This window comes from Oncorhynchus clarkii, chromosome 18 (genome assembly GCF_045791955.1).
Source record: "Oncorhynchus clarkii lewisi isolate Uvic-CL-2024 chromosome 18, UVic_Ocla_1.0, whole genome shotgun sequence".
Classification (NCBI taxonomy): domain Eukaryota; kingdom Metazoa; phylum Chordata; class Actinopteri; order Salmoniformes; family Salmonidae; genus Oncorhynchus; species Oncorhynchus clarkii.
The window spans coordinates 45,654,896-45,676,487 of NC_092164.1; the positions used below are offsets into that span (position 1 = coordinate 45,654,896).

Genomic DNA, 21,592 nt, shown 5'->3' on the forward strand with positions numbered 1-21,592 from the left:
TGTCTTGGAATGGCCTAGTCAAAGCCTATACCTCAATCCAATTGAGAATCTGTGCTATGACTTAAGAACAAATTATTTACAATGAAGGCCTACCCCGGCCAAACCCTAATCTGTACGACACTGGGCCAATTGGGATTCCCAGTCATGGCTGGTTGTGAGACAGCCTTGAATCAAACCAGGATCTGTAGTGACACCTCTAGCACTGAGATGCAGTGCCTTAGACCGCTGCGCCTCTCAGGAGCCCAAAGGTAACCCATACAAGGTTGTTTTGTGTCCCAAAAAAAACAAAAATATGTCCTGAGCTTTCTTAGAAACTGAGCAAAAAAAGAAACGTCCCTTTTTCAGGACCCTGTCTTTCAAAGATAATTCGTAAAAATCGAAATAACTTCACAGATCTTCATTGCAAAGGGATTTAACACTGTTTCCCATGCTTGTTCAATGACTCATAAAAAATTAATGAACATGCACCTGTGCAACGGTTAAGGTCACAGTTATGAAAACTTAGGACACTAAAGAGGCCTTTCTACTGACTCTGAAAAACACCAAAAGAAAGATGCCCAGGGTCCCTGCTCATCTGCGTGAACATGCCTTAGGCACACTGCAAGGAGGCATGAGGACTGCAGATGTGGCCAGGGTAATAAACTGCAATGTCTGTACTGTGAGACGCCTAAGACAGCGCTACAGGGAGATAGGACGGACAGCTGATCGTCCTCGCAGTGGCAGACCATGTGTAACAACACCTGCACAGGATCGGTACATCCTAACATCACACAGGTACAGGATGGCAACAACAACTGCCCGAGTTACACCAGGAATGCACAATCCCTCCATCAGTGCTCAGACTGTTCGCAATAGGCTGAGAAAGGTTGGACTTAGGGATTGTAGGCCTGTTGTAAGGCAGGTCCTCACCAGACATCACTGGCAACAACGTCGCCATCGCTTGTTCTTAACTGACTTGCCTAGTTAAATAAAGGTAAAATAAAAATAAAAATTATTTCCTGCAAGATAGGAATGTCAGTGTTCTGCCATGGCCAGCGAGGAGCCCGGATCTCAATCCCATTGAGCATGTCTGGGACCTGTTGGATCGTACAAGTGAGGGCTAGGGCCATTCCCCCCAGAAAAGTCAGGGAACTTGCAGGTGCCTTGGTGGAAGAGTGGGGTAACATCTCACAGCAAGAATTGGCAAATTTGGTGCAGTCCATGAGGACTGCACTGCAGTTCTTAATGCAGCTGGTGGCCATACCAGATACTGATACTGTCACATGTCTGTCGAACTTGTTCAGTTTATGTCTCAGTTGTTGAATCTTATGTTCATACAAATATTTACACATGTTAAGTTTGCTGAAATGAGACGCAGTTGACAGTGAGAGGAAATTTCTTTTTTGCTGAGTTTATCTCTTAGATATAGGACAGACACTTCAAAACCTTATTCCCTATGATGTATTTTTTGCCATTTATGAACGTGTTCAGGGGCAGAACAACAGACTTGTCAGCTTAGGGATTCAATACAGCAGCCTTTCAGTTACTGGCCCATCGCTCTATCCACTAGGCTACCTGTCGCCCCTAATATAATGTATAAATGTAAGGCAATTCTGAGCAGGATCAGATGGTGACAGGGGTCTCAGCAGGTTCAGGTAGCCAGGGAGAACCAGCCAATTGTACACCCCCCCTATGAGACTCCCAATCATGGCCAGATGTGATAGAACCTGGATTCGAACCAGGGACTGAGATGCAGTGCATTAGACCGCTGCTCCACTCGGGAGCCCTGAAAATACTCAAATATATTATGATGATAACAGAGAAATTGCAAAAATGATAACAAAAATCTTAATAAAAAATCTTAACAGGCCTATGGGTCACTGGCTGTTTCCCTTTTTTTCCACCAGCCCAGCCAACAAAAAGATGGTCCATCTGGCATTTGTCATAATTGCTAGATGGCCAATCTCATTGTTCTGTCTGTGGAGAAGCTGGTTGCCAGGAAGTTGGGCGAATGAAATTCATTTTTCACAGTTGGTGATGGCGGATGTCGAAATCGACACCATGAAGAATTACCACATAGCCTTTGAAAGAATAAACCCCGATACGAGTCGTTACCCCTACTGTATCGTGTGGACACCTATCCCCGTACTATCGTGAGTTCCCGGAGTAAACTTGCTTGTCTGCTTTGTCGTGTTTAGTGCGTGATTCATATTCAGTGTGGGAGAGTTATTGGTGACAGCTCCGTGGCTAACGTTTGCTAGCTGGCTAGCCAGTTGCTATCAGCTCGCTTATCAGCTCTGTTTAAGCCCTCGCAGTCGGGTATTAATACCGATATGTTCCGAGGACAAAGCTTGTCAAATTTAAAACGGTGGCTTTTCTTTTCCGACATTGACAGTCAGGGACACTTGACAGCATAGCCCAGGGGCGAATTAGCCTTTGCTGGCTTCGTAAAGGCACACAGGCAAACTAGGTTACAATAACTTTAGCGAAATGGCTGCAATGTATCCTAATGATTAATCCAACCAGCTGGCTTTGTATCAAAGTGGCTTGACGCAATCTATCAGTTTCAGCGAGGCAACTCGCTACATAGTAACAAAGCCACAAGCTGTTACAGTAGTTTAAAGTGACATCATCCTCACAGACAGGTTGTCGACATTTTGCATGTTAGACGTTTTTATCAGACTACCAAAACACATTTCTATGGTTTGGCTGTTTCATAACATAAATGTACTTTATTAGCTATATTTAAATCTGATTGTGGTGTAGTGTTGTAGGGAGTGTCTTTTGGATCAAGGAGGAGACAGATACAGGTTGCGTCCTTAATGGCACACTATTTCCTTTATAGTGCACTACATTTGTCTCTGGTCAAAATTAGTGCACGAATGACAATAGGGTGCCATTTGAGACAGTCCTCACCACCCGCTTTCTCCCCAACAACCAACTCCCCCCTACATAAAATCTCTCTGCCTAGTATTTAGGTGGGCACTACTGCACTGCACTCTCTATTGGGCCAGACATTATCTAGGATGCCTCCTCTGTGTCCTGCCCCTCTTTCCTGCACCATTTCACTATTGCAAAAGAGCATCTCTTGAATGCATAATATGATGGTATCATTGGTATAAACTAGAGAACGACCGATTATGATTTTTCAACGCCGATACCGATTATTGGAGGACCAAAAAAAGCCGATGCCGATTAATCGGCTGATTTTTATTAGATTTTTTTATTTGTAATAATGACAATTACAACAATACTGAATTAACACTTATTTTAACTTAATATAAAACATAAATAAAATCAATTTAGCCTCAAATAAATAATGAAACATGTTCAATTTGGTTTAAATAATGCAAAAACAAAGTGTTGGAGAAAAGTAATATGTGCCATGTAAAAATGTGTGCCATGTAAAAAAGCTAACGTTTAAGTTCCTTGCTCAGAACATGAGGACATATGAAAGTTGGTGGTTCCTTTTAACATGAGACTTCAATATGCCAAGGTAAGAGGTTTTAGGTTGTAGTTAATATAGTATTTATAGGACTATATCTCTCTATACCATTTGTATTTCATATACCTTTCACTATTGGATGTTCTTATAGGCACTATAGTATTGCCAGTGTAACAGTATAGCTTCCGTCCCCCTCCTCGCCCCTACCTGGGCTCGAACCAGGAACACATCGACAACAGCCACACTTGAAGCATCGTTACCCATCGCTCCACAAAAGCCGTGGCCCTTGCAGCGCAAGGGGAATAACTACTCCAAATCTAAAAGCGAGTGACGTTTGAAACAGTATTAGCGCACACCCAGTTAACTAGCTAGCCATTTCACATTGGTTACACCAGCCATTAGGCTGATAGGCTTGAAGTCATAAACAGCGCTGTGCTTGCGAAGAGCTGCTGGCAAAACGCACAAAAGTGCTGTTTGAATGAATGATTACAGGCCTGCTGCTTCTCAGTCAGACTACTCTATCAAATCAGACTTAATTGTAACATAATAACACACAGAAATAAGAGCCTTTGGTCGTTAATATGATCAAATCCGGAAACGATAATTTCGAAAACAAAACGTTTATTATTTCAGTGAAATATGGAACCGTTCTGTATTTTATCTAATGGGTGGCATCCCTAAGTCTAAATATTCTTGTTACATTGCACAACCTTCAATGTATGTCATAATTATGTAAAATTCTGGCAAATTAGTTCGCAATGAGCCAGGCAGCCCAAACTGTTGCATATACCCTGACTCTGCGTGCAATGAACGCAAGAGAAATTACACAATTTCACCTGGTTAATATTGCCTGCTAAACTGGATTAGTAGTTATAACTAGTGATTATGATTGATTGTTTTTTGTAAGATAAGTTTAATGCCAGCTAGCAATTTACCTTGGCTTCTACTGCATTCGTGTAACAGGCAGGCCACTCGTGGAGTGCAATGGTTAGAGCGTTGGACTAGTTAACTGTGCGGTTGCAAGATTGAAACCCCTGAGCTGACAAGGTGAAACTCGCTCTGCCCCTGAACAAGGCAGTTAACCCACAGTTCATAGGCTGTCATTGAAAATAAGAATGTGTCCTTAACTGACTTGCCTAGTTAAATAAAAGGTATAAAACATATATTGTTTTATAAAAAAAATAAAATCTGAAATCGACGCCCAAAAATACAGATTTCCGATTGTTATGAATCGGCCATTCATTAATCGGCCATTCCGATTAATCGGTCGACCTCTAGTATAAACCAATTATATGACGATGAATCAGCGAGATGCTCTAGTGGGCTGCCAGATGTATGAGGAAAGAATGTTGTTTTTGCATCCCAAATGGCACACTTTTCCCTATGTAGTGCATTACTTTGGGCCCTGGTCAAAATAAATGCAATCGCTGTAACTCAATGCAGTTATGCCGCGATCATACCGACGTCGTCATTGCATCAATGTTGTGTAATGAATTCTGCTGTCAAACTTTTGTAATCCCACATTTTTGGTGGATAACATTCACCTTTTGCTACTATTTCTGTCAAGTCAAGCATACAATTTGATGCATATGTTAGATAAATCCAACGTATGCACCACACAGAATACACTGCAACAGCCTCTGCAACGCAATGCTGCAAGGCAACCGCAGTGTCCCATTGGAGATTAATGTACTTCTGGTGTACCAAAATGCAATGACACTGTCAGTGTGATCGAGGTGTAAGAGAATAATACACTGCCCTGTCTGTCTGGTCATTTGATCAGTTAAGCTACAGTGCCTTCAGAAAGAATTCACACCCCTTTACTTTTTCCACATGTTTTTGTGTTACGGCCTGCATTTTAAAATGGATTAAATGAAGATGTTTTGGTCATTGGCCTACACAAAATAGCCCATAATGTCAAAGTGGAATCATGTTCATATAATCTCAGACATGAATTACTGCAGTTTAAGACCATCCATAGAACGTACTACATGCCAGTGAAACTGAATTATATGCACTCAGAAGTGTTGTTCCTCTGCTGGAGTTTTAAAACACAAAAGGGAACATAGTTGCAGATGCTATGGTCTTGGGAAGGCTGGCTGAATTCTGGCAAAGTGTATGTTCTTTTGTCTCAGCATGTCTACAGATTCTCCCTTCTCCTTGTTTTTGTTTGCTTGGAAATGTTGATACTGGAGACTGTTATCAGAGGAAACTGTAACCTAGGATTTATAGTGGCTAAGAAATGCATTGCTATTATTTGGAAGGTTGGTTTTCCTCCAACAATGTCACAATGGATGGCAGAAATGTCAAGTTATGTATCCCTAGATTTGATTTATTACAAGATTAACGGTATACTGGGCAACCTTCATAATTGTCTGGATGCCTTATATGGAATACTATATGACAAAAGGATTCTCTATTGAAAACATGCCCATGTCAGGGGAGATGTCTATTTAGACGATCCCTACTTGCTGGGCTACTCAGTCCTGGCCCTGGGGGTCTGCCTTACTGTGGGTTGTCACCCTGGCCTTGGTCTAACACACCTGAAACAAATAATTAATGTTTCATTTAAATCCTAAAGCTGAGTGGGGTGTGTTGGGTTGGGGTGCTGCAGGGCCTTAGACCCCTAGGGGCAGGACGGGGCTAACCAGCTATATTGTGTGCAAGTAAAAAGAGCTCTACAATATTATTAGGCCTATGAGATTAATTATAAGGAGGATGTGCTGTTTCTGTGTGTTAATGTGTATGTGTTTTCTTTGTATGTTTTTGTTTACTTTTGTTTCCAAGCCTTTACCTTGGGGGGGGGGGGGGGAATTGTGCTGGGAGAGTTAAGTTATTGAGTAGACTGGTGGGGGTTGGGTGTGCAGGCGGCTCAGGCTTGCTAGGCGGTCTGGCTGAAATTTGATATAAAGTATGTCTCAATAAAGACAATCAAGTCTTTTTACTTAATTTTTTAAAGAGTTGTTCATTTGTTAGGCTAGTGGTTAAAGTTGCAACACAATATCGTTGTTCTAAATAGAGACGGCTAGAAGGGCTGTCATATTGGATTGTGTAGAAATTAGCTTTTAGACCCACCCCCCCAGGTTATGTCCCCACCACTACTAAAACCAAAGTTGCACCCTTGCAGATGGCTGCTACCATTCATTGGACACATGGGAATCTGCACCTCTTCTGGTATCATCCGGGACTTTGCTGGGCCCTACTTTGTCTCTGTGAGTACTTGTGTTCTTCCTCTCCTTTCCTCTGTTTTTTTACTACCCTCTTTTTCTGTTCTTTCTCTCAAGCGGCAGAATAAAATAGACCCATATCATTCATCTGAAATCCTGATAGGCCTAGACACACTACACACACGTACATAGATTTAGGGCCCATTTCCCAGACCCAGATTAAGCCTACTCCTGTAGATTAATCTTGGTTGGGGGGAAACCGGAGTTCTCTGTTCCAGGATATTGAGCTTTGTCTGTAATACTTGTATAAGTATTGTTATAAGAGTTGCCAAGACAGCACAAACAGATTTGGGAACAGGCAAATATAAATTGGAAGAGCTGGCTTTAAACCACATTGAAATACCTATTGGCTGCCTGTAGAGGTAGTGAACTATAGATCTATATAACTAGATCTGCAAGCAGAACCTTATATTAAAGTCGTATGTCAAGTGCTGCTCCTTGCAGTGATTGATATATATATATATCATACGTATTACTGCGGGCGCTGCCTTGGGACTGGACTGGGGACTAGGTTTCAAGAGAAGAAGAGTCTAAATAGCAGTGTGTGTGTGTGCTCACTATTACATTGGCCTTCCTGGAAGAACTTGTCAGGGAAATACATGTCCCCTCAGGGATCAATAAAGAGTTCAATATGGTCTGTTAACTCCCTGAAGCTCCCCAACAAGTACACTGCTACTAGCACACTGCTACAAGCACCCTGTGTTGGCCCCAACTATAAACTCCATTCTTTGGGATTGCTAAATTGAATAAGAAAGACTATCTATACACCCTACAGTAGGATTTCCCTGGACTGTAAGAACTAGAGACTAAATGTTTGTTCTAGCTCAGGGAAAGGCACAGGCGGCCGCGTCCCCCCTTTTGTAGGGGATCAATTTCCCTAAACAAAACTCAGTCGGGGTCTCAGTTTACTGTTGAGAGTTAGAATAGTTTCAGTTTCAAGATTTCATGTCACATGCACAAGTACAATGAAATGCCTTTCTTGTAGTGGTGAAATTTACATTAAAACTCGTTTTTCAACCACTCCACAAATTTCTTGTTAACAAACTATAGTTTTGGCAAGTCGGTTAGGACATCTACTTTGTGCATGACACAAGTAATTTTTCTAACAATTGTTTCCAGACAGATTATTTCACTGTATCACAATTCCAGTGGGTCAGAAGTTTACATACACTAAGTTGACTGTGCCTTTAAACAGCTTGGAAAATTCCAGAAAATTATGTCATGGCTTTAGAAGCTTCTGATTGACTCAAATTATGTCAATTAGCCTATCGGAGGTGTACATGTATTTCAAGGCCTACCTTCAAACTCAGTCCCATTTTGCTTGACATCATGGGAAAATCTAAAGAAATCAGTCAAGAACTTTGAAGACCTCCACAAGTCTGGTTCATCCTTGGGAGCCATTTCCAAATGCCTGAAAGTACCACGTTCATCTGTACAAACAATAGTATGCAAGTATAAACACCATGGGACCACGCAGCTATCATACCACTCAGGATGGAGACGCGTTCTGTCTCCTAGAGATGAACATACTTTGGCGTGAAAAGTGCAAATCAATCCCAGAACAACAGCAAAGGACCATGTGAAGATGCTGGAGCAAACTGGTACAAAAGTATCTCTAGCCACAGTAAAACGAGTCCTATATCGACATAACTTGAAAGGCCGCTCAGCAAGGAAGAAGCCACTGCTCCAAAACCTCCATAAAAAAGCCAGACTACGGTTTGCAACTGCACATAGACAAAGATCGTACTTTTTGAAGAAAATGTCCTCTGGTCTGATGAAACAAAAATAGAACTGTTTGGCCATAATGACCATTGTTATGTTTGGAGGAAGAAGGGGGAGGCTTGCAAGCCGAAGAACACCATCCCAACCGTGTAGCACGGGGGTGGCAGCATCATGGTGCACTTCACAAAATAAATGGCATCATGAGGGAGGGAAATGATGTGCATATATTGAAGCAACATCTCAAGATCAATCAGTTAGGAAGTTAAAGCTTGGTCGCAAATGGGTCTTCCAAGTGGACAATGACCCCAAGCATACTTCCAAAGTTGTGGCAAAATGGCTTAAGGACAACAAAGTCAAGGTATTGGAGTGGCCATCACAAAGCCCTGACCTCAATCCCATAGAAAATGTGTGAGCAGAACTGAAAAAGCGTGTGCGAGCAAGGAGTCCTACAAACCTGACTCAGTTACACCAGCTCTGTCAGGAGGGATGAGCTTGTTGTGGGAAGCTTGTGGAAGGCTACCCAAAACGTTTGACCCAAGTTAAACAATTTTAAAGGCAATGCTACCAAATATTAATTGAGTGTATGTAAACTTCTGACCCACTGGGAATGTGATGAAAGAAATAAAAGCTGACATAAATTATTCTCTCTACTATTATTCTGACATTTCACATTCTTAAAAGCAAGTGGTGATCCTAACTGACCTTAGACAGGGAATTTTTACTTGGATTAAATGTCAGGAATTGTGAAAAACTGTGTTTAAATATAGTTGCCTAAGGTGTATGTAAACTTCTGACTTCACCTGTACATCTTGGTGGGGCAAAGTTCCCACCCCAAAAATTGGGATGCATGCCAGCAAAGCCTCTATACAACTCGGCACTAAATAATACATTAATTGCACGACAACGGTGACAAACTGTGCCCACAAACTGTTAGGGCTTACATAAAGCTGTCTGGATAAAGAGTTTTCTTTTCAGCACCATGGAGTGAATCCTTACCACCGCTACACCTGGCTATCAGCGGAGCCTTGTCTGGCAGTGAAAAGTTAATTCAACCTCCTTTACTGCCTTAAAAAAAACAGCTGATATGGCTGACTTGCTTAAACTAATGTGGTTTCCACTGGCAATTGAGATGTACAAACTATGGCATAAGGGGACGACGAGTGGATAAGAGGCTATCCGTAATTTCCATTAAGACATTAATGAGCGAGCTTGGAAGGGACGTAGTCAATATGACTTTGTTCAGCACTTTTGAAATATACAGCGACAGAATTCAGAACATTGGCCATCCTTACAGTATTCTCCATGTACATCAAGTCACTGCTTTCTTGCAAGCTCTAACCCCAACAATGCAGTCATTAATAACAACTGTAATACAAAAAATAACAAGGTAGAACAGAAACAGCATACTATATACAGTGTCAGTTCCAGTACCATATTTACCATATGCAGGGATACTGGATCGATAGAGGTAGATATGTATAGAGCTAAGGTGACTAGGTATCAGGATTTATGATAAACAGAGTAGCAGCAGCGTATTTGATGATTAGATGCGTGTATAGTCAGCAGAAATGTATTAGCATTTTATGTGTGTATGAGCAACTGATGGCGTTTGTATGTGTGTTGGAGTATCAGTGTGCATAGTGTGTAGGGCCCTGTGAGTGTGCATAGAGACAGTGCAAGAATAAGATACAAAGGTCAACTCTGATAGTCCGTGTTAGCTATTTAGCAGTCTTATGGCATGGGGATAGAAGCTGTTCAGGAGCCTGTTAGTACTGCTTGCCGTGCTGAAGCAGAGAGAACAGTCTACGGCTTGGGTGGTTAGAATAGTACAATACACAAGGTGCAATTTGGATATTTGATTGTGAATCAGCAGTTTTTCTCTTGCCATGTCAGTCACTGACAGTCATTCAATTAGCCATGTCAGCTAGCAATTTTAGATTGGTAAGTTAGTCTAGCCAGCTATCTAAACTTGCAGTAATCATGGTCGAGTTACGCAAGGGGGGGGCCGTTGATTTTGTTAGTAACTTTCACTCCGATATCATATTGCAAACATTTCTCTCCACCCTATAGCAAAATGTGTAGAATTGCATGAAATTAACTCTAAAACAAAACTGAAGCATGCTGACACCTTCACACACACACACACACACACCAGTGCCAGGCTGACACCTGCTGGGTAGTCTTTATCTATCTGCTTCCTGTAGCACTTCAACACCTTATATGGTTTGTTGTTGATATCTGCTGAATTTCAGAAAATTCAGAGACCCCAAAAAGTGAGCTTCAGGGTGATAAGACATTGTCACTCATTAGGTTTGATATTATGAATGCATTACCAATTATATTGCATGTTATTTTCTTTGTGATTTATTGCAGGAAGACAACATGGCCTTTGGGAGACCAACAAAGTAAGTAAACTAAATGTTCTGGGGTGTGTTTAGTCTTATCCTGATGACTGAAATGTTTATTGTCTTCTTCATGGTCTAATCAGTAGAGGGATATTAAAATCTCAGCATCTTTTCTCAACATGCAGTCGGGTCCCAAATTATTGACACCTTTGATGAAGATGAGCAATAATGACTGTATAAAATATGAATTCTGTGAAAATCGACTTTTTTTTATGCTAGTACAATTGCTCAGAGAAATATTTTGTTTAACAAGTAAAACATACACTTTTTCCTCAAAAATGTAGGTGTCAAAATGATTGACACCCCTAAAGATTCTTATAAAAAAGTAGTCAAAAGTCCCATATTCCTAGAATGCAATGAATACATCAAGCTTGTGACTCTACAAACTTTTTGGCTGCATTTGCAGCTCATTTTGGTTGTGTTTCTGATTATTTCTTGCCCAGTAGAAATTACTGGTAAATAATGTATTGTGTGATTTTTGGAGTCACTTTATTTGTAAATGAGAATATATGTTTCTAAACACTTCTACATTAATGTGGATGCTTCCATGATTACAGATAATCCTGAATGAATCATAAGTAATGATGAGTGAGCAAGTTACAGAGGGCCCCAATTTATTTTTATTTTAATTTAACCTTTTATTTAACTAGGCAAGTCAGTTAAGAAAATGTTTTTTTATTACAATGACGGCCTTGGGACAGAGGGTTAACTGCCTTGTTCAGGGGCAGAACGACAGATTTTTACCTTGTCAGCTCAGGGATTTGATCTAGCAACCTTTTCGTTTACTGTTCCAACGCTCTAACCACTAGGCTACCTGCCACCCCAAAACATGTTCTTGGTGATGGTGAGAGGTTAGCATGTCTTGGGGTTCTGATCTTTGACCCTCTGTAACTTGCTCACTAATCATTATTCACGATTAATTCAGGATTTCATTCATTCTAGATTTGTTGACTACTTTATTCATAAGAATCTTTAGGGGTGTCAATAATTTTTTATGTGTGGAAAAAATATATATTACTTGTTGAACAAAATGTCTTTCTCTGGGCAATTGTATTCGTATAAAGTAATATAAATTCAAAAATGTTTGCGCATTCAATGTAAATTAGTATTTTCATTATTTTATGCAGTCATTATTGCTCATCTTTATCAAGGGTGTGAATGATTTCGTACCCCACTGTATCTTGAATGAAAGAACTTGTGCAGAGCAGTTAGCTTGGTCCCAGATCTATTTGTGCTGTATACCCAACTCAAGACAGCACAAACAGATCTGGGACCAACCAGGCTACAGAGTAGTAGTAGCTTCAGGTTCTGATAGATTCTCTGTGTATTTGAAGATACTGGATGCTGGACGTAGCCAGGGTGTATGCTAGTGGCTCCAACGCCTGGGACACAGCAGTGCAAGACGCCTCAGAGGAATACAAAAACAGAATGGTAAGGAATTGTTGGCGGAAGGTTCCAACCGGAAGGTCATCGGTTTGAATCCAAATTCAGAATGAGGGGGATCTGTTGGGATTCTAGGTACACTACATGACCAAAAGTATGTGGACACCTGCTCGTTGAACATCTCATTCCAAAATCATGGGCATTAATATGGAGTTGGACACAACTTCAACTAGATTGCTGTGGGGACTGATGTTGGGCGATTAGGCCTGGCTCGCAGTCGGTCATTAAAATTCATCCCAAAGGTGTTCGATGGAGTTGAGGTCAGTGCTCTGCAGCCCAGTCAAGTTCTTCCACACCAATCTCGACAACCATTTCTGTATGAGCCTTGCTTTGTGCACTGGGGGATTGTCATGCTGAAACAGGAAAGTGCCTTCCCCAAACTGTTGCCACAAAGTTGGAAGCACAGAATCGTCTAGAATGTCATTGTATGCTATAGCGTTAAGATTTCCCTTCACTGGAACTAAGGGGCCCGAACCATGAAAAATAGCCCCAGACCATTATTCCTCCTCCACCAAACTGGCAGTTAGCTTTCTCCTTGCATCTGCCAAACCCAAATTAGTCCGTCGGACTTCCAGATGGTGAAGCGTGATTCATCACTCCAGAGAACACGTTTCCACTGCTCTAAACTTTGTGGCGGTGAGCTTTACACCACTCCAGCCGACGCTTGGCATTGCTCATGGTGATCTTAGACTTAGACAGCTGCTCGGCCATGGAAGCCCATTTCATTAAGTTTTGACGAACAGTTATTGTGCTGATGTTGCTTCCAGAGAAAGTTTTGAACTCGGTAGTGAGTGTTGCAACTTAGGACACAATTTGTTACGCGCTATTTGCTTCAGCACTTGGCGGTCCTGTTCTGTGAGCTTGTGTGGCTTACCACTTCGCAGCTGAGCCGTTGTTGCTCCTAGACATTTCCACTTCACAATAACAGCACTTACAGTTGACTGGTGCAGCTCTAGCACGGCAGAAATTTGACAAACTGACTTTTGAAAGGTGGCATCCTATGACGGTGCCATATTGAAAGTCAATGAGCTCTTCAGTAAGGTCATTCTACTGCTAATGTTTGTCAATGGAGATTGCATGGCTGTGTGCTTGATTTTATACACGTCAGCAGCGGGTTTGGCTGAAATAGCCGAATCAACTAATTAGAAGAAGTGTCCACATACATTTGTGTATATAGTGTACCATATACCATTGACCATACAAATGTTGATTGTACCTCTCCCCCCCTCCACAGCACAACCTCTGCTGTGACAACTGTCACTCCCATGTGGCCATGGCTCTGAACCTGATGCGCTATGAGAACAAAACCTCGTGGAACATGATCAACCTCTGTCTGCTCTCCCTAGTCCACGGAAAACATGTCAGGTACTGAGATACTGCTGCAGAAAAGGTTAAAAGAAACTCCTCCAGACTGCATTTGCATTGATGTTGTTAAGATTTACAGCACTGTGACTTAACTTTTTTAGGGCCTGTGGGGTAGGGCTGGATATTGTTATGTGTATGCTCTGTACTCTGGGTCCCAGGGGCTGATAGATATGTCACTGAATTTCCTCTGAAAATAGAGAATAAATCTGAGGGACAGACAGAGTGAGGGTGGTAGCGGCAGGAGTCTTCCCACTAGCATACTACCTAGAGTGAACCCATGTATCCAGGCAATTTGATTGGTACTCATCCTAGCATGGACATTGGAGCGTAGCTATGTGGGTGGGTTGGTTGGACAGACGTGTCACATGACCCTGGCCTGGCTGGATCTGAAGAGGTTGTCATGGCAACCACTTGAGCCTCTGTAATTAATTATGTGCGTGCAATCTCAGGCGTGTGCTGTCAAGACTATAGGGGAAATTAGGTGAAGAATTAGATTTTCACTCAGTCACTCCTCAGACCTCATATGATCGCTTACGTCTTCTGCTATATTTGTTGTTCCAGAAAGCCAATGCATCTCTCTCTCTCTCTCTCTCTCTCTCTCTGTCTCTCTCTCTTTGCTCTGTCTGTCTGTCTCTCTTTGCTCTCTCTTTGCTCTCTCTCTCTCTCTCTCTCTCTCTCTCTCTCTCTCTGCCCTCTCTCTCTCTCTGCCCTCCCTCTCTCTCTCTCTCTCTTTGCCCTCCCTCTCTCTCTCTCTCTCTCTTTGCCCTCTCTCTCTCTCTCTCTCTCTCTCTCTCTCTCTCTCCCTCCATCTCTGTATCCCCTTTCCAGCTGTGCAGGGTTCCTGAAGACCTGGCTTCCCTTCCTCATGTTGCTGGGTGTCATCCTAACTGTGGCTCTGACCATTAACCTGCAGTGACCAGCCAACCAGGTGGGAGGACACAGCTTACAGGGTGGCCAGGGGGCAAGGAGCAGAGGGGGGAGTGGGATGGACTCCCTGCAGAAGGTGGGCGAGGGAGATTGGGGGGGGGGGGGGGCAAACAGGGAGGGAGGGAATGGGAACCCTCTGCAGGTTGAAAGTGACTGTTGAGGTGGGAGGTGTCACACCTACTCAACTCTGATTGTGAGGGTGGAGAGGGAAAAAGACATGGAACTGTGACAACCCAGCAACATACAAACCAATGAGAGGACAATGAAGAGAAGGCCAAAAACATCCTCCACTCAACTAAGCACAAAGCCTGTTTGTTTGTAGGACCAGGCAACCTGGCTTTCACTGGTGGTGTGGCCCTACTGAAGCTGGAATACATTTGGATGGCAATTTTAGTTGTTTGTTTATTTTGGGGTTGAGAGTAATTGTTCTTGATGGACGGTAGCTTACTTTTAAATATTTGAATGCCCTCCACAAACATCCCAAGTCCATAAATGTTTATGCAATTTTCAAATGTTTTGATTTTCAATGAAGGCCTAGTATATGGTTATAGACCATCATAACCATCCATTACCTAGGAATGTGGAGGAGGATGTTGCCGGCTCTGTAGATTACAGTAGCGATGGTAGTGGTGGAGGGGGTAGGGGTTGTTCTTTCTTTCAGGGGTAGTAGTCTTGTCTCCCACAGGGACAGCAGCATCCTTGCCTTTCTCTCTCTGCCATGATGAAACCAACACCCACCATCCATTTGAATGACATGGGACTATGATGATGATCCACTGACTCAGTGCTTCCCATACTCTGATATAAATCAAATACTCCATCTTGATATTTCACTTTAATGCCTTTCAAGGAATGTGTTATTGCGTTGGCATGGTACGCTTGGTTTGATACAGTTCCTATTACTGCAACTTTTAATAACCTGTGATTCACCAAGAGTGTGTTTGTTGTTTCAATGAATTTTACCTATCTACTACTGTGGACTGTATCCAGGATAACAACTCTCAAAACGCTGCTATTAGCAAGTGATGCCTCATCTTGTGTGATATCAATGAGCACAGTTGAACTGCTTCTGTCTGCATCTTATTTAAATATTTGTATTTTTCTTAACCCATTGACATTTGTATGTTTAGACCCATTTTAATGGTGGCTCTTTTCAAAACGGGATTACAGATTATAGATTTCAGATAATCTCATTAAGTGTGTTGGATTATTTGGATACTTCGTACAGTGGCCATGGTAACCTCTGTGGAACCCTGGACTCATAACTCTGGACTCCACCTGCAGATGGGAATGGAATGCATGATGTTCTGGAATGCTGCAGAGTTCATTTGTGTTCTGTGTTCTAGGATGTGAGTGTGCTAAATGGAGATCTTCCCAGTCCCTACAGGAGAGGGATCACCGCTTTCTGATCCTGAACACTCAAACTCCAACATCAACATGTGCCCTAGAAGAAATAAGTACCTCTGACTCCTAGCTCTGACTGGGTTCTTCAAAGAATTAAATGAATTCATATAGTTGGTGCCTGAAATCAATGGTCTTCTATCATGGGTCTTCCTGGATAATGTGTATGTACATAAATGGCTCAATTTATATCAAACTACATTTTTAGACTATACCATCTATATTGATTTTGTATGTAGTATCCTACTTTCAAACACTGGCTATTCCTAGATGATGGTTGGCACACAAAATCCATTGCCATGGCTTCCTTCTGCGGTGGCAGGTTCAAATCCCCTCATTGTTTGGAGTGAAACCACAAAGCGCTGAGCCTTGAGCTTTCTCTCTTTAGCCATGGAGCTGCCAGAAGCAGCAGGTAGCCTGCTGGGTCCTCCAGGTTGAACACACCAATATCCTTGTCACACTACCGAGCTGGACTGAACCGATGTACTGAGCTGGCTTGGTTACGCATCCAGCATAATGTGTAACCGCGCTGAAAGGAAAAAGGTCTGAGCCAGCACAGCTTGGTTTGGGTCGGCACGATAGTGTGAAATGCAGTCAAGTCTTTGGCTTAATATCCTGGGGTCTCCTCTCCTGTGCCAGAGTGCCACTCCTGCTGTCTCAGATGAGATTAGAAGGACATTGTGAAATGTCAATGCATCGCCATGCAGCCCTTTTCACATTCCTGCTTTCTCTCCTGTCGGACTTCATTCTTTAAAATTCCAGCAAATGTGATCGATGTTGATCTACTACTGCAATAACCCCACATTGTATGTAAAAAAAAAAAAACAACGTATATATTGGTGTAGGTTTTTAAAGATCCTTCTTTTGTTTTCCATGACATTCACAGTCAAGGAAGTTTTACACTATTTCTGTAGCTGTTTGGCGATTTTATGCCAAGATACCAATTGTTTCTAGGGTATTTACACTCCTTTGGTGTGCTTATGCCTAGAGGTACCATGGCTTCTTTCTCATATTTTTCCTTTCATGTTCATGCGCAAATATTAGACCAAGTGATGTCTTAAGTAACATTGTATAATCTCAAATATCCTGTTTTAATTTATATTTATATTGTAAATGAACTATCCTCCTTAGTTCCCTTAATTTTCTACATGCAATACCATACCATACTATATTATATCAAAACTCATCACTGTTCTGCTATGAAGCAAGTTTGTGCCTGAATGCATGAGTGAGTGTGTCTGTCAGTGGATGTGTGAGTGTGCATGTCCTGGCTGCATGTTCTATGTCTCTGTGGACATAAATATTTTCTTGAATCCTGTGGCTTTTTGGGGAATTGCTGATAACTGAATATCGTAGCAGATGACTACTTATAACAATACATTTGGATACACTTACTTATTACCACAAAGGGTTTTCTAAAATGATGTAAATTGTCAATGACAGTATGTTTGATATACAGTTGAAGTGGGAAGTTTACATACACCTTAGCCAAATACATTTAAACTCAGTTGTTCACAATTTCTGACATTTAATCTGAGAAAGAATTCCCTGTTTTAGGTCAGTTAGGATCACCACTTTATTTTAAGAATGTGAAATGTCAGAATAATAGTAGAGAGAAGGATTTATTTCAGCTTTTATTTCTTTAATCACATTCCAAGTGGGTCAGAAGTTTACATACACTCAATTAGTATTTGGTAGCATTGCCTTAAACAATTTAAACTTGTGTCAAACGTTTCTGGTAGCCTTCCACAAGCTTCCCACAATAAGTTGGGTGAATTTTGGCCCATTCCTCCTGACAGAGCTGGTGTAACTGAGTCAGGTGTGTAGGCCTCCTCGCTCGCACACGCCTTTTCAGTTCTGCCCACACATTTTCAATAGGATTGAGGTCAGGGCTTTGTGATGGCCACTCCAATACCTTGACTTTGTTGTCCTTAAGCCATTTTGCCACAACTTTGGAAGTATGCTTGGGGTCATTGTCCATTTGGAAGACCCATTTGCGACCAAGCTTTAACTTCCTGACTGATGTCTTGAGATGTTGCTTCAATATATCCACATCATTTCCCTCCTCATAATGCTATCTAATTTGAAGTGCACCAGTCTCTCCTGCAGCAAAGCACCCCCACAACATGATGCTGCCACCTCCGTGTTTCACGGTTGGGATGTTGTTCTTCGACTTGCAAGCCTCCCCCTTTTTCCTCTAAACATAACGATGGTCATTATGTCCAAACAGTTCTATTTTTGTTTCATCAGATCAGAGGACATTTATCCAAAAAGTATGGTCTTTGTCCCCATGTGCAGTTGCAAACCGTAGTTTGGCTTTTTCTTCCTTGCTGAGCAGCCTTTCAGGTTATGTCGATATAGGACTTGTTTTACTGTGGATATAGATACTTTTGTACCTGTTTCCTCCAGCATCTTCACAGGGTCCTTTGCTGTTGTTCTGGGATTGATTTGCACATTTCACACCAAAGTACGTTCATCTTTAGGTGACAGAATGCGTCTCCTTCCTGAGCGGTATGACGGCTGCATGGTCCCATGGTGTTTATACTTGCGTACTATTGTTTGTACAGATGAACATGGTACCTTTAGGCGTTTGGAAATTGCTCCCAAGGATGAACCAGAATTGTGGAGGTCTACAATTTATTTTCTGAGGTCTTGACTGATTTCTTTTGATTTTCCCATGATGTCAAGCAAAGAGGCACTGAGTTAGAGTAGGCCTTGAAATACATCCTCAGGTACACCTCCAATTGACTCAAATTATGTCAATTAGCCTATCAGAAGCTTCTAAAGCCATGACATAATTTTCTGGAATTTTCCAAGCTGTTTAAAGGCACAGTCAATTTAGTGTACGTAAACCTCTGACCCAATGGACTTGTGATACAGTGAATTATAAGTTAAATAATCTGTCTGTAAACAATTGTTGGAGAAATTACTTGTCATGCACTAAGTGGATGTCCTAACCGACTTGCCAAAACTGTAGTTTGTTAACAAGAAATTTGTGGAGTGGTTGAAAAGCGAGTTTTAATGACTCCAACCTAAGTGTTTGTGAACTTACGACTTCAACTGTAAGTATTGTATATAATACACTAGACTTTATTAGACCTTTTAAATTATCCATAGTTAACTCTGTTTACCAAACTTTCCCAGAAAAAGGGTTCAAAAAGGGTTCTTCAGCTTTCCCCGTAGTAGAACCCGTTTTGGTTCCAGGCTGAACTCTTTCTGGTTCCACTTAGAACCCTCTGTGAAAAGGGTCTTACATGGAACTCAAAGGGTTTCTACCTGGGACCAAAAATGGTTCTTCAAAGGCTTATCTTATGGGGACAGCCAAATAACCCTTTTAGGTTTTTTTCCTAAGAGTGTAGGTGCCATATAATAGAAAGGTAGATTAAAACTAAACAGCAGAAGGGTTGTCCCTCCTTCCCGAAGTCGATGACTGATATTGTCGGTGAGTGATGAACATCATCTGAGATGCAGGAGAATAGCTCTGCTTCTTGTGAACAAACAGTGGGGCTTGTAGTTAAAGATGCACTCTCAAACTTGTGTATAATTCCAGTCAGTAGTTTTGAAAATGGTGCAAAGGGCCTAAAGTGGCTCTGTTTGTGTGTACTACATCAACCATTTTGTATGGTATGTCCAAGCCTGGTCCCAGATCTACTAGTGCTGGCATGCCAATGGCCATAGGAGTTGTCTATCCAGAACAAACAGGTCTGGGACCAGGCTAGGTGGCCTTTTTTTATTGTTAGTAGCATCCTTGGACAATGTCTATGATAGATGATCATTCTCATAACACTAGAGGTTGACTGAAGCAAGTCTTTTTTGAATTTAGAGGCACGATTGGATATAAATTGTAGCCTTGATTCCATTTGAAAACCTATAATTTGTATTTTATTTTTATTTAACTAATGGAAAACAGAGGAGCCAGACGTGTTTTTGGGCAATGGAACCCCTCATTTTCTCATTCTGTTATGTTCTAGAATCAGTAACACTCTTCAGAGTAGTTGAATTCATATTAGATGTTCTTTCCCCCTGGTTGTAACCAGAAGCTGGGTTGTGGAATGTGGACACCTGTGGTTTCTCACATTGTCTTGCTAACAAAAGACAGTTGGGATGCTATTATGACTGAGGGCCAATAATCATATAAAGTTATAAACACCAATACCCTTATTTTGTTATTTTAATCCCTTGAAGATTAGAGTTCAGTTTTCCCATTAAATAATCTGCAAGGGACTGAGTGAACTATGATTGTATTTAAATAACATGTAACTATAATACCAATAAAGACATTTATTATTGTAACTATTTGTTGGTGATTTAATTTCTAAAGAAATAATGCATACATTATGCTAGTATTGGATCATATTACTTATGCCTACTCGTACAGCATAGGTTTAGTACTACATGTGCTCAACATTATAGTTAGCCTCATTTGTGTCAAGGAGAAAAGGCTAATTAATTAAAAGCTCAATTTCAAGTGAATTTCACCACTGATCCAACCATTCGTATCATATTTCTGAGTAAACACTTGGCTGTGAAAAGGGCAACCTCGGATTCAATTACCATTTGTCATCATTCTGCAAACACCCTCGATGCTCTTTCTCTCCCTCTTTTTCTGTAGAGAGCATTGGGGGAGGAGGGGTGGACAGACAGAGGCTCCGCTCCCCCTCCGTCTAAAAAGCAGTGTTGATCTAATATCACAGTGAGAGAGGAGGGCACTTCTACCTCAAATCAAATTTTATTTGTCACATACACATGGTTAGCAGATGTTAATGCGAGTGTAGCGAAATGCTTGTGCTTCTAGTTCCGACAATGCAGTAATAATCAACAAGTAATCTAGCTAACAATTCCAAAACTACTACCTTATAGACACAAGTGTAAGGGGATAAAGAATATGTACATAAAGATATATGAATGAGTGATGGTACAGAGCGGCATAGGCAAGATACAGTAGATGGTATTGAGTGCAGTATATACATATGAGATGAGTATGTAAACAAAGTGGCATAGTTAAAGTGGCTAGTGATACATGTATTACATAAAGATGCAGTAGATGATATAGAGTACAGCATATACATATGAGATTAATAATGTAGGGTATGTAAACATTATATTAGGTAGCATTGTTTAAAGTGGCTAGTGATATATTTTACATCATTTCCCATCAATTCCCATTATTAAAGTGGCTGGAGTTGAGTCAGTGTGTTGGCAGCAGCCACTCATTGTTAGTGGTGGCTGTTTAACAGTCTGATGGCCTTGAGATAGAAGCTGTTTTTCAGTCTCTCGGTCCCAGCTTTGATGCACCTGTACTGACCTCGCCTTCTGGATGATAGCGGGGTGAACAGGCAGTGGCTCGGGTGGTTGTTGTCGTTGATGATCTTTATGGCCTTCCTGTGACATCGGGTGGTGTAGGTGTCCTGGAGGGCAGGTAGTTTGCCCCCGGTGATGCGTTGTGCAGACCTCACTACCCTCTGGAGAGCCTTACGGTTGTGGGTGGAGCAGTTGCCGTACCAGGCGGTGATACAGCCCGACAGGATGCTCTCGATTGTGCATCTGTAGAAGTTTGTGAGTGCTTTTGGTGACAAGCCGAATTTCTTCAGCCTCCTGAGGTTGAAGGGGCGCTGCTGCGCCTTCTTCACGATGCTGTCTGTGTGGGTGGACCAATTCAGTTTGTCTGTGATGTGTAC

General features: G+C 41.7%; 1 protein-coding gene across 2 annotated transcripts; it reads left to right on the forward strand.

Annotated features, from left to right (window-relative positions):
- Positions 1–1,998: 1,998 nt before the first annotated feature.
- On the forward strand, positions 1,999–20,207 carry LOC139373568 (transmembrane protein 222-like). 2 transcript variants are annotated; one of them, XM_071114231.1, is made up of 7 exons: positions 2,013–2,132; positions 6,552–6,636; positions 10,747–10,778; positions 12,113–12,209; positions 13,456–13,586; positions 14,415–14,514; positions 15,860–20,207. In XM_071114231.1, the coding sequence occupies exons 1-6, from the start codon at positions 2,017–2,019 to the stop codon at positions 14,500–14,502; spliced, it is 549 nt and encodes a 182-aa protein (XP_070970332.1). In that variant the 5' UTR covers positions 2,013–2,016; the 3' UTR covers positions 14,503–14,514; positions 15,860–20,207. The 2 variants fall into 2 exon arrangements, with proteins under 2 accessions (XP_070970333.1, XP_070970332.1); XM_071114232.1 differs by having other exon boundaries at positions 1,999–2,132; positions 14,415–20,207.
- Positions 20,208–21,592: the final 1,385 nt, after the last annotated feature.

What these genes read in the sequence shown, in the direction of transcription:
- LOC139373568 (XM_071114232.1), top strand. Translation starts at nt 2,017, where the DNA reads ATGGCGGATGTCGAAATCGACACCATGAAGAATTACCACATAGCCTTT. An exon ending in AGGAATACAAAAACAGAATG is followed by an intron (nt 12,210 to 13,455) that starts GTAAGGAATTGT and finishes CCCCCTCCACAG; the next exon opens with CACAACCTCTGCTGTGACAA. An exon ending in GTCCACGGAAAACATGTCAG is followed by an intron (nt 13,587 to 14,414) that starts GTACTGAGATAC and finishes TCCCCTTTCCAG; the next exon opens with CTGTGCAGGGTTCCTGAAGA.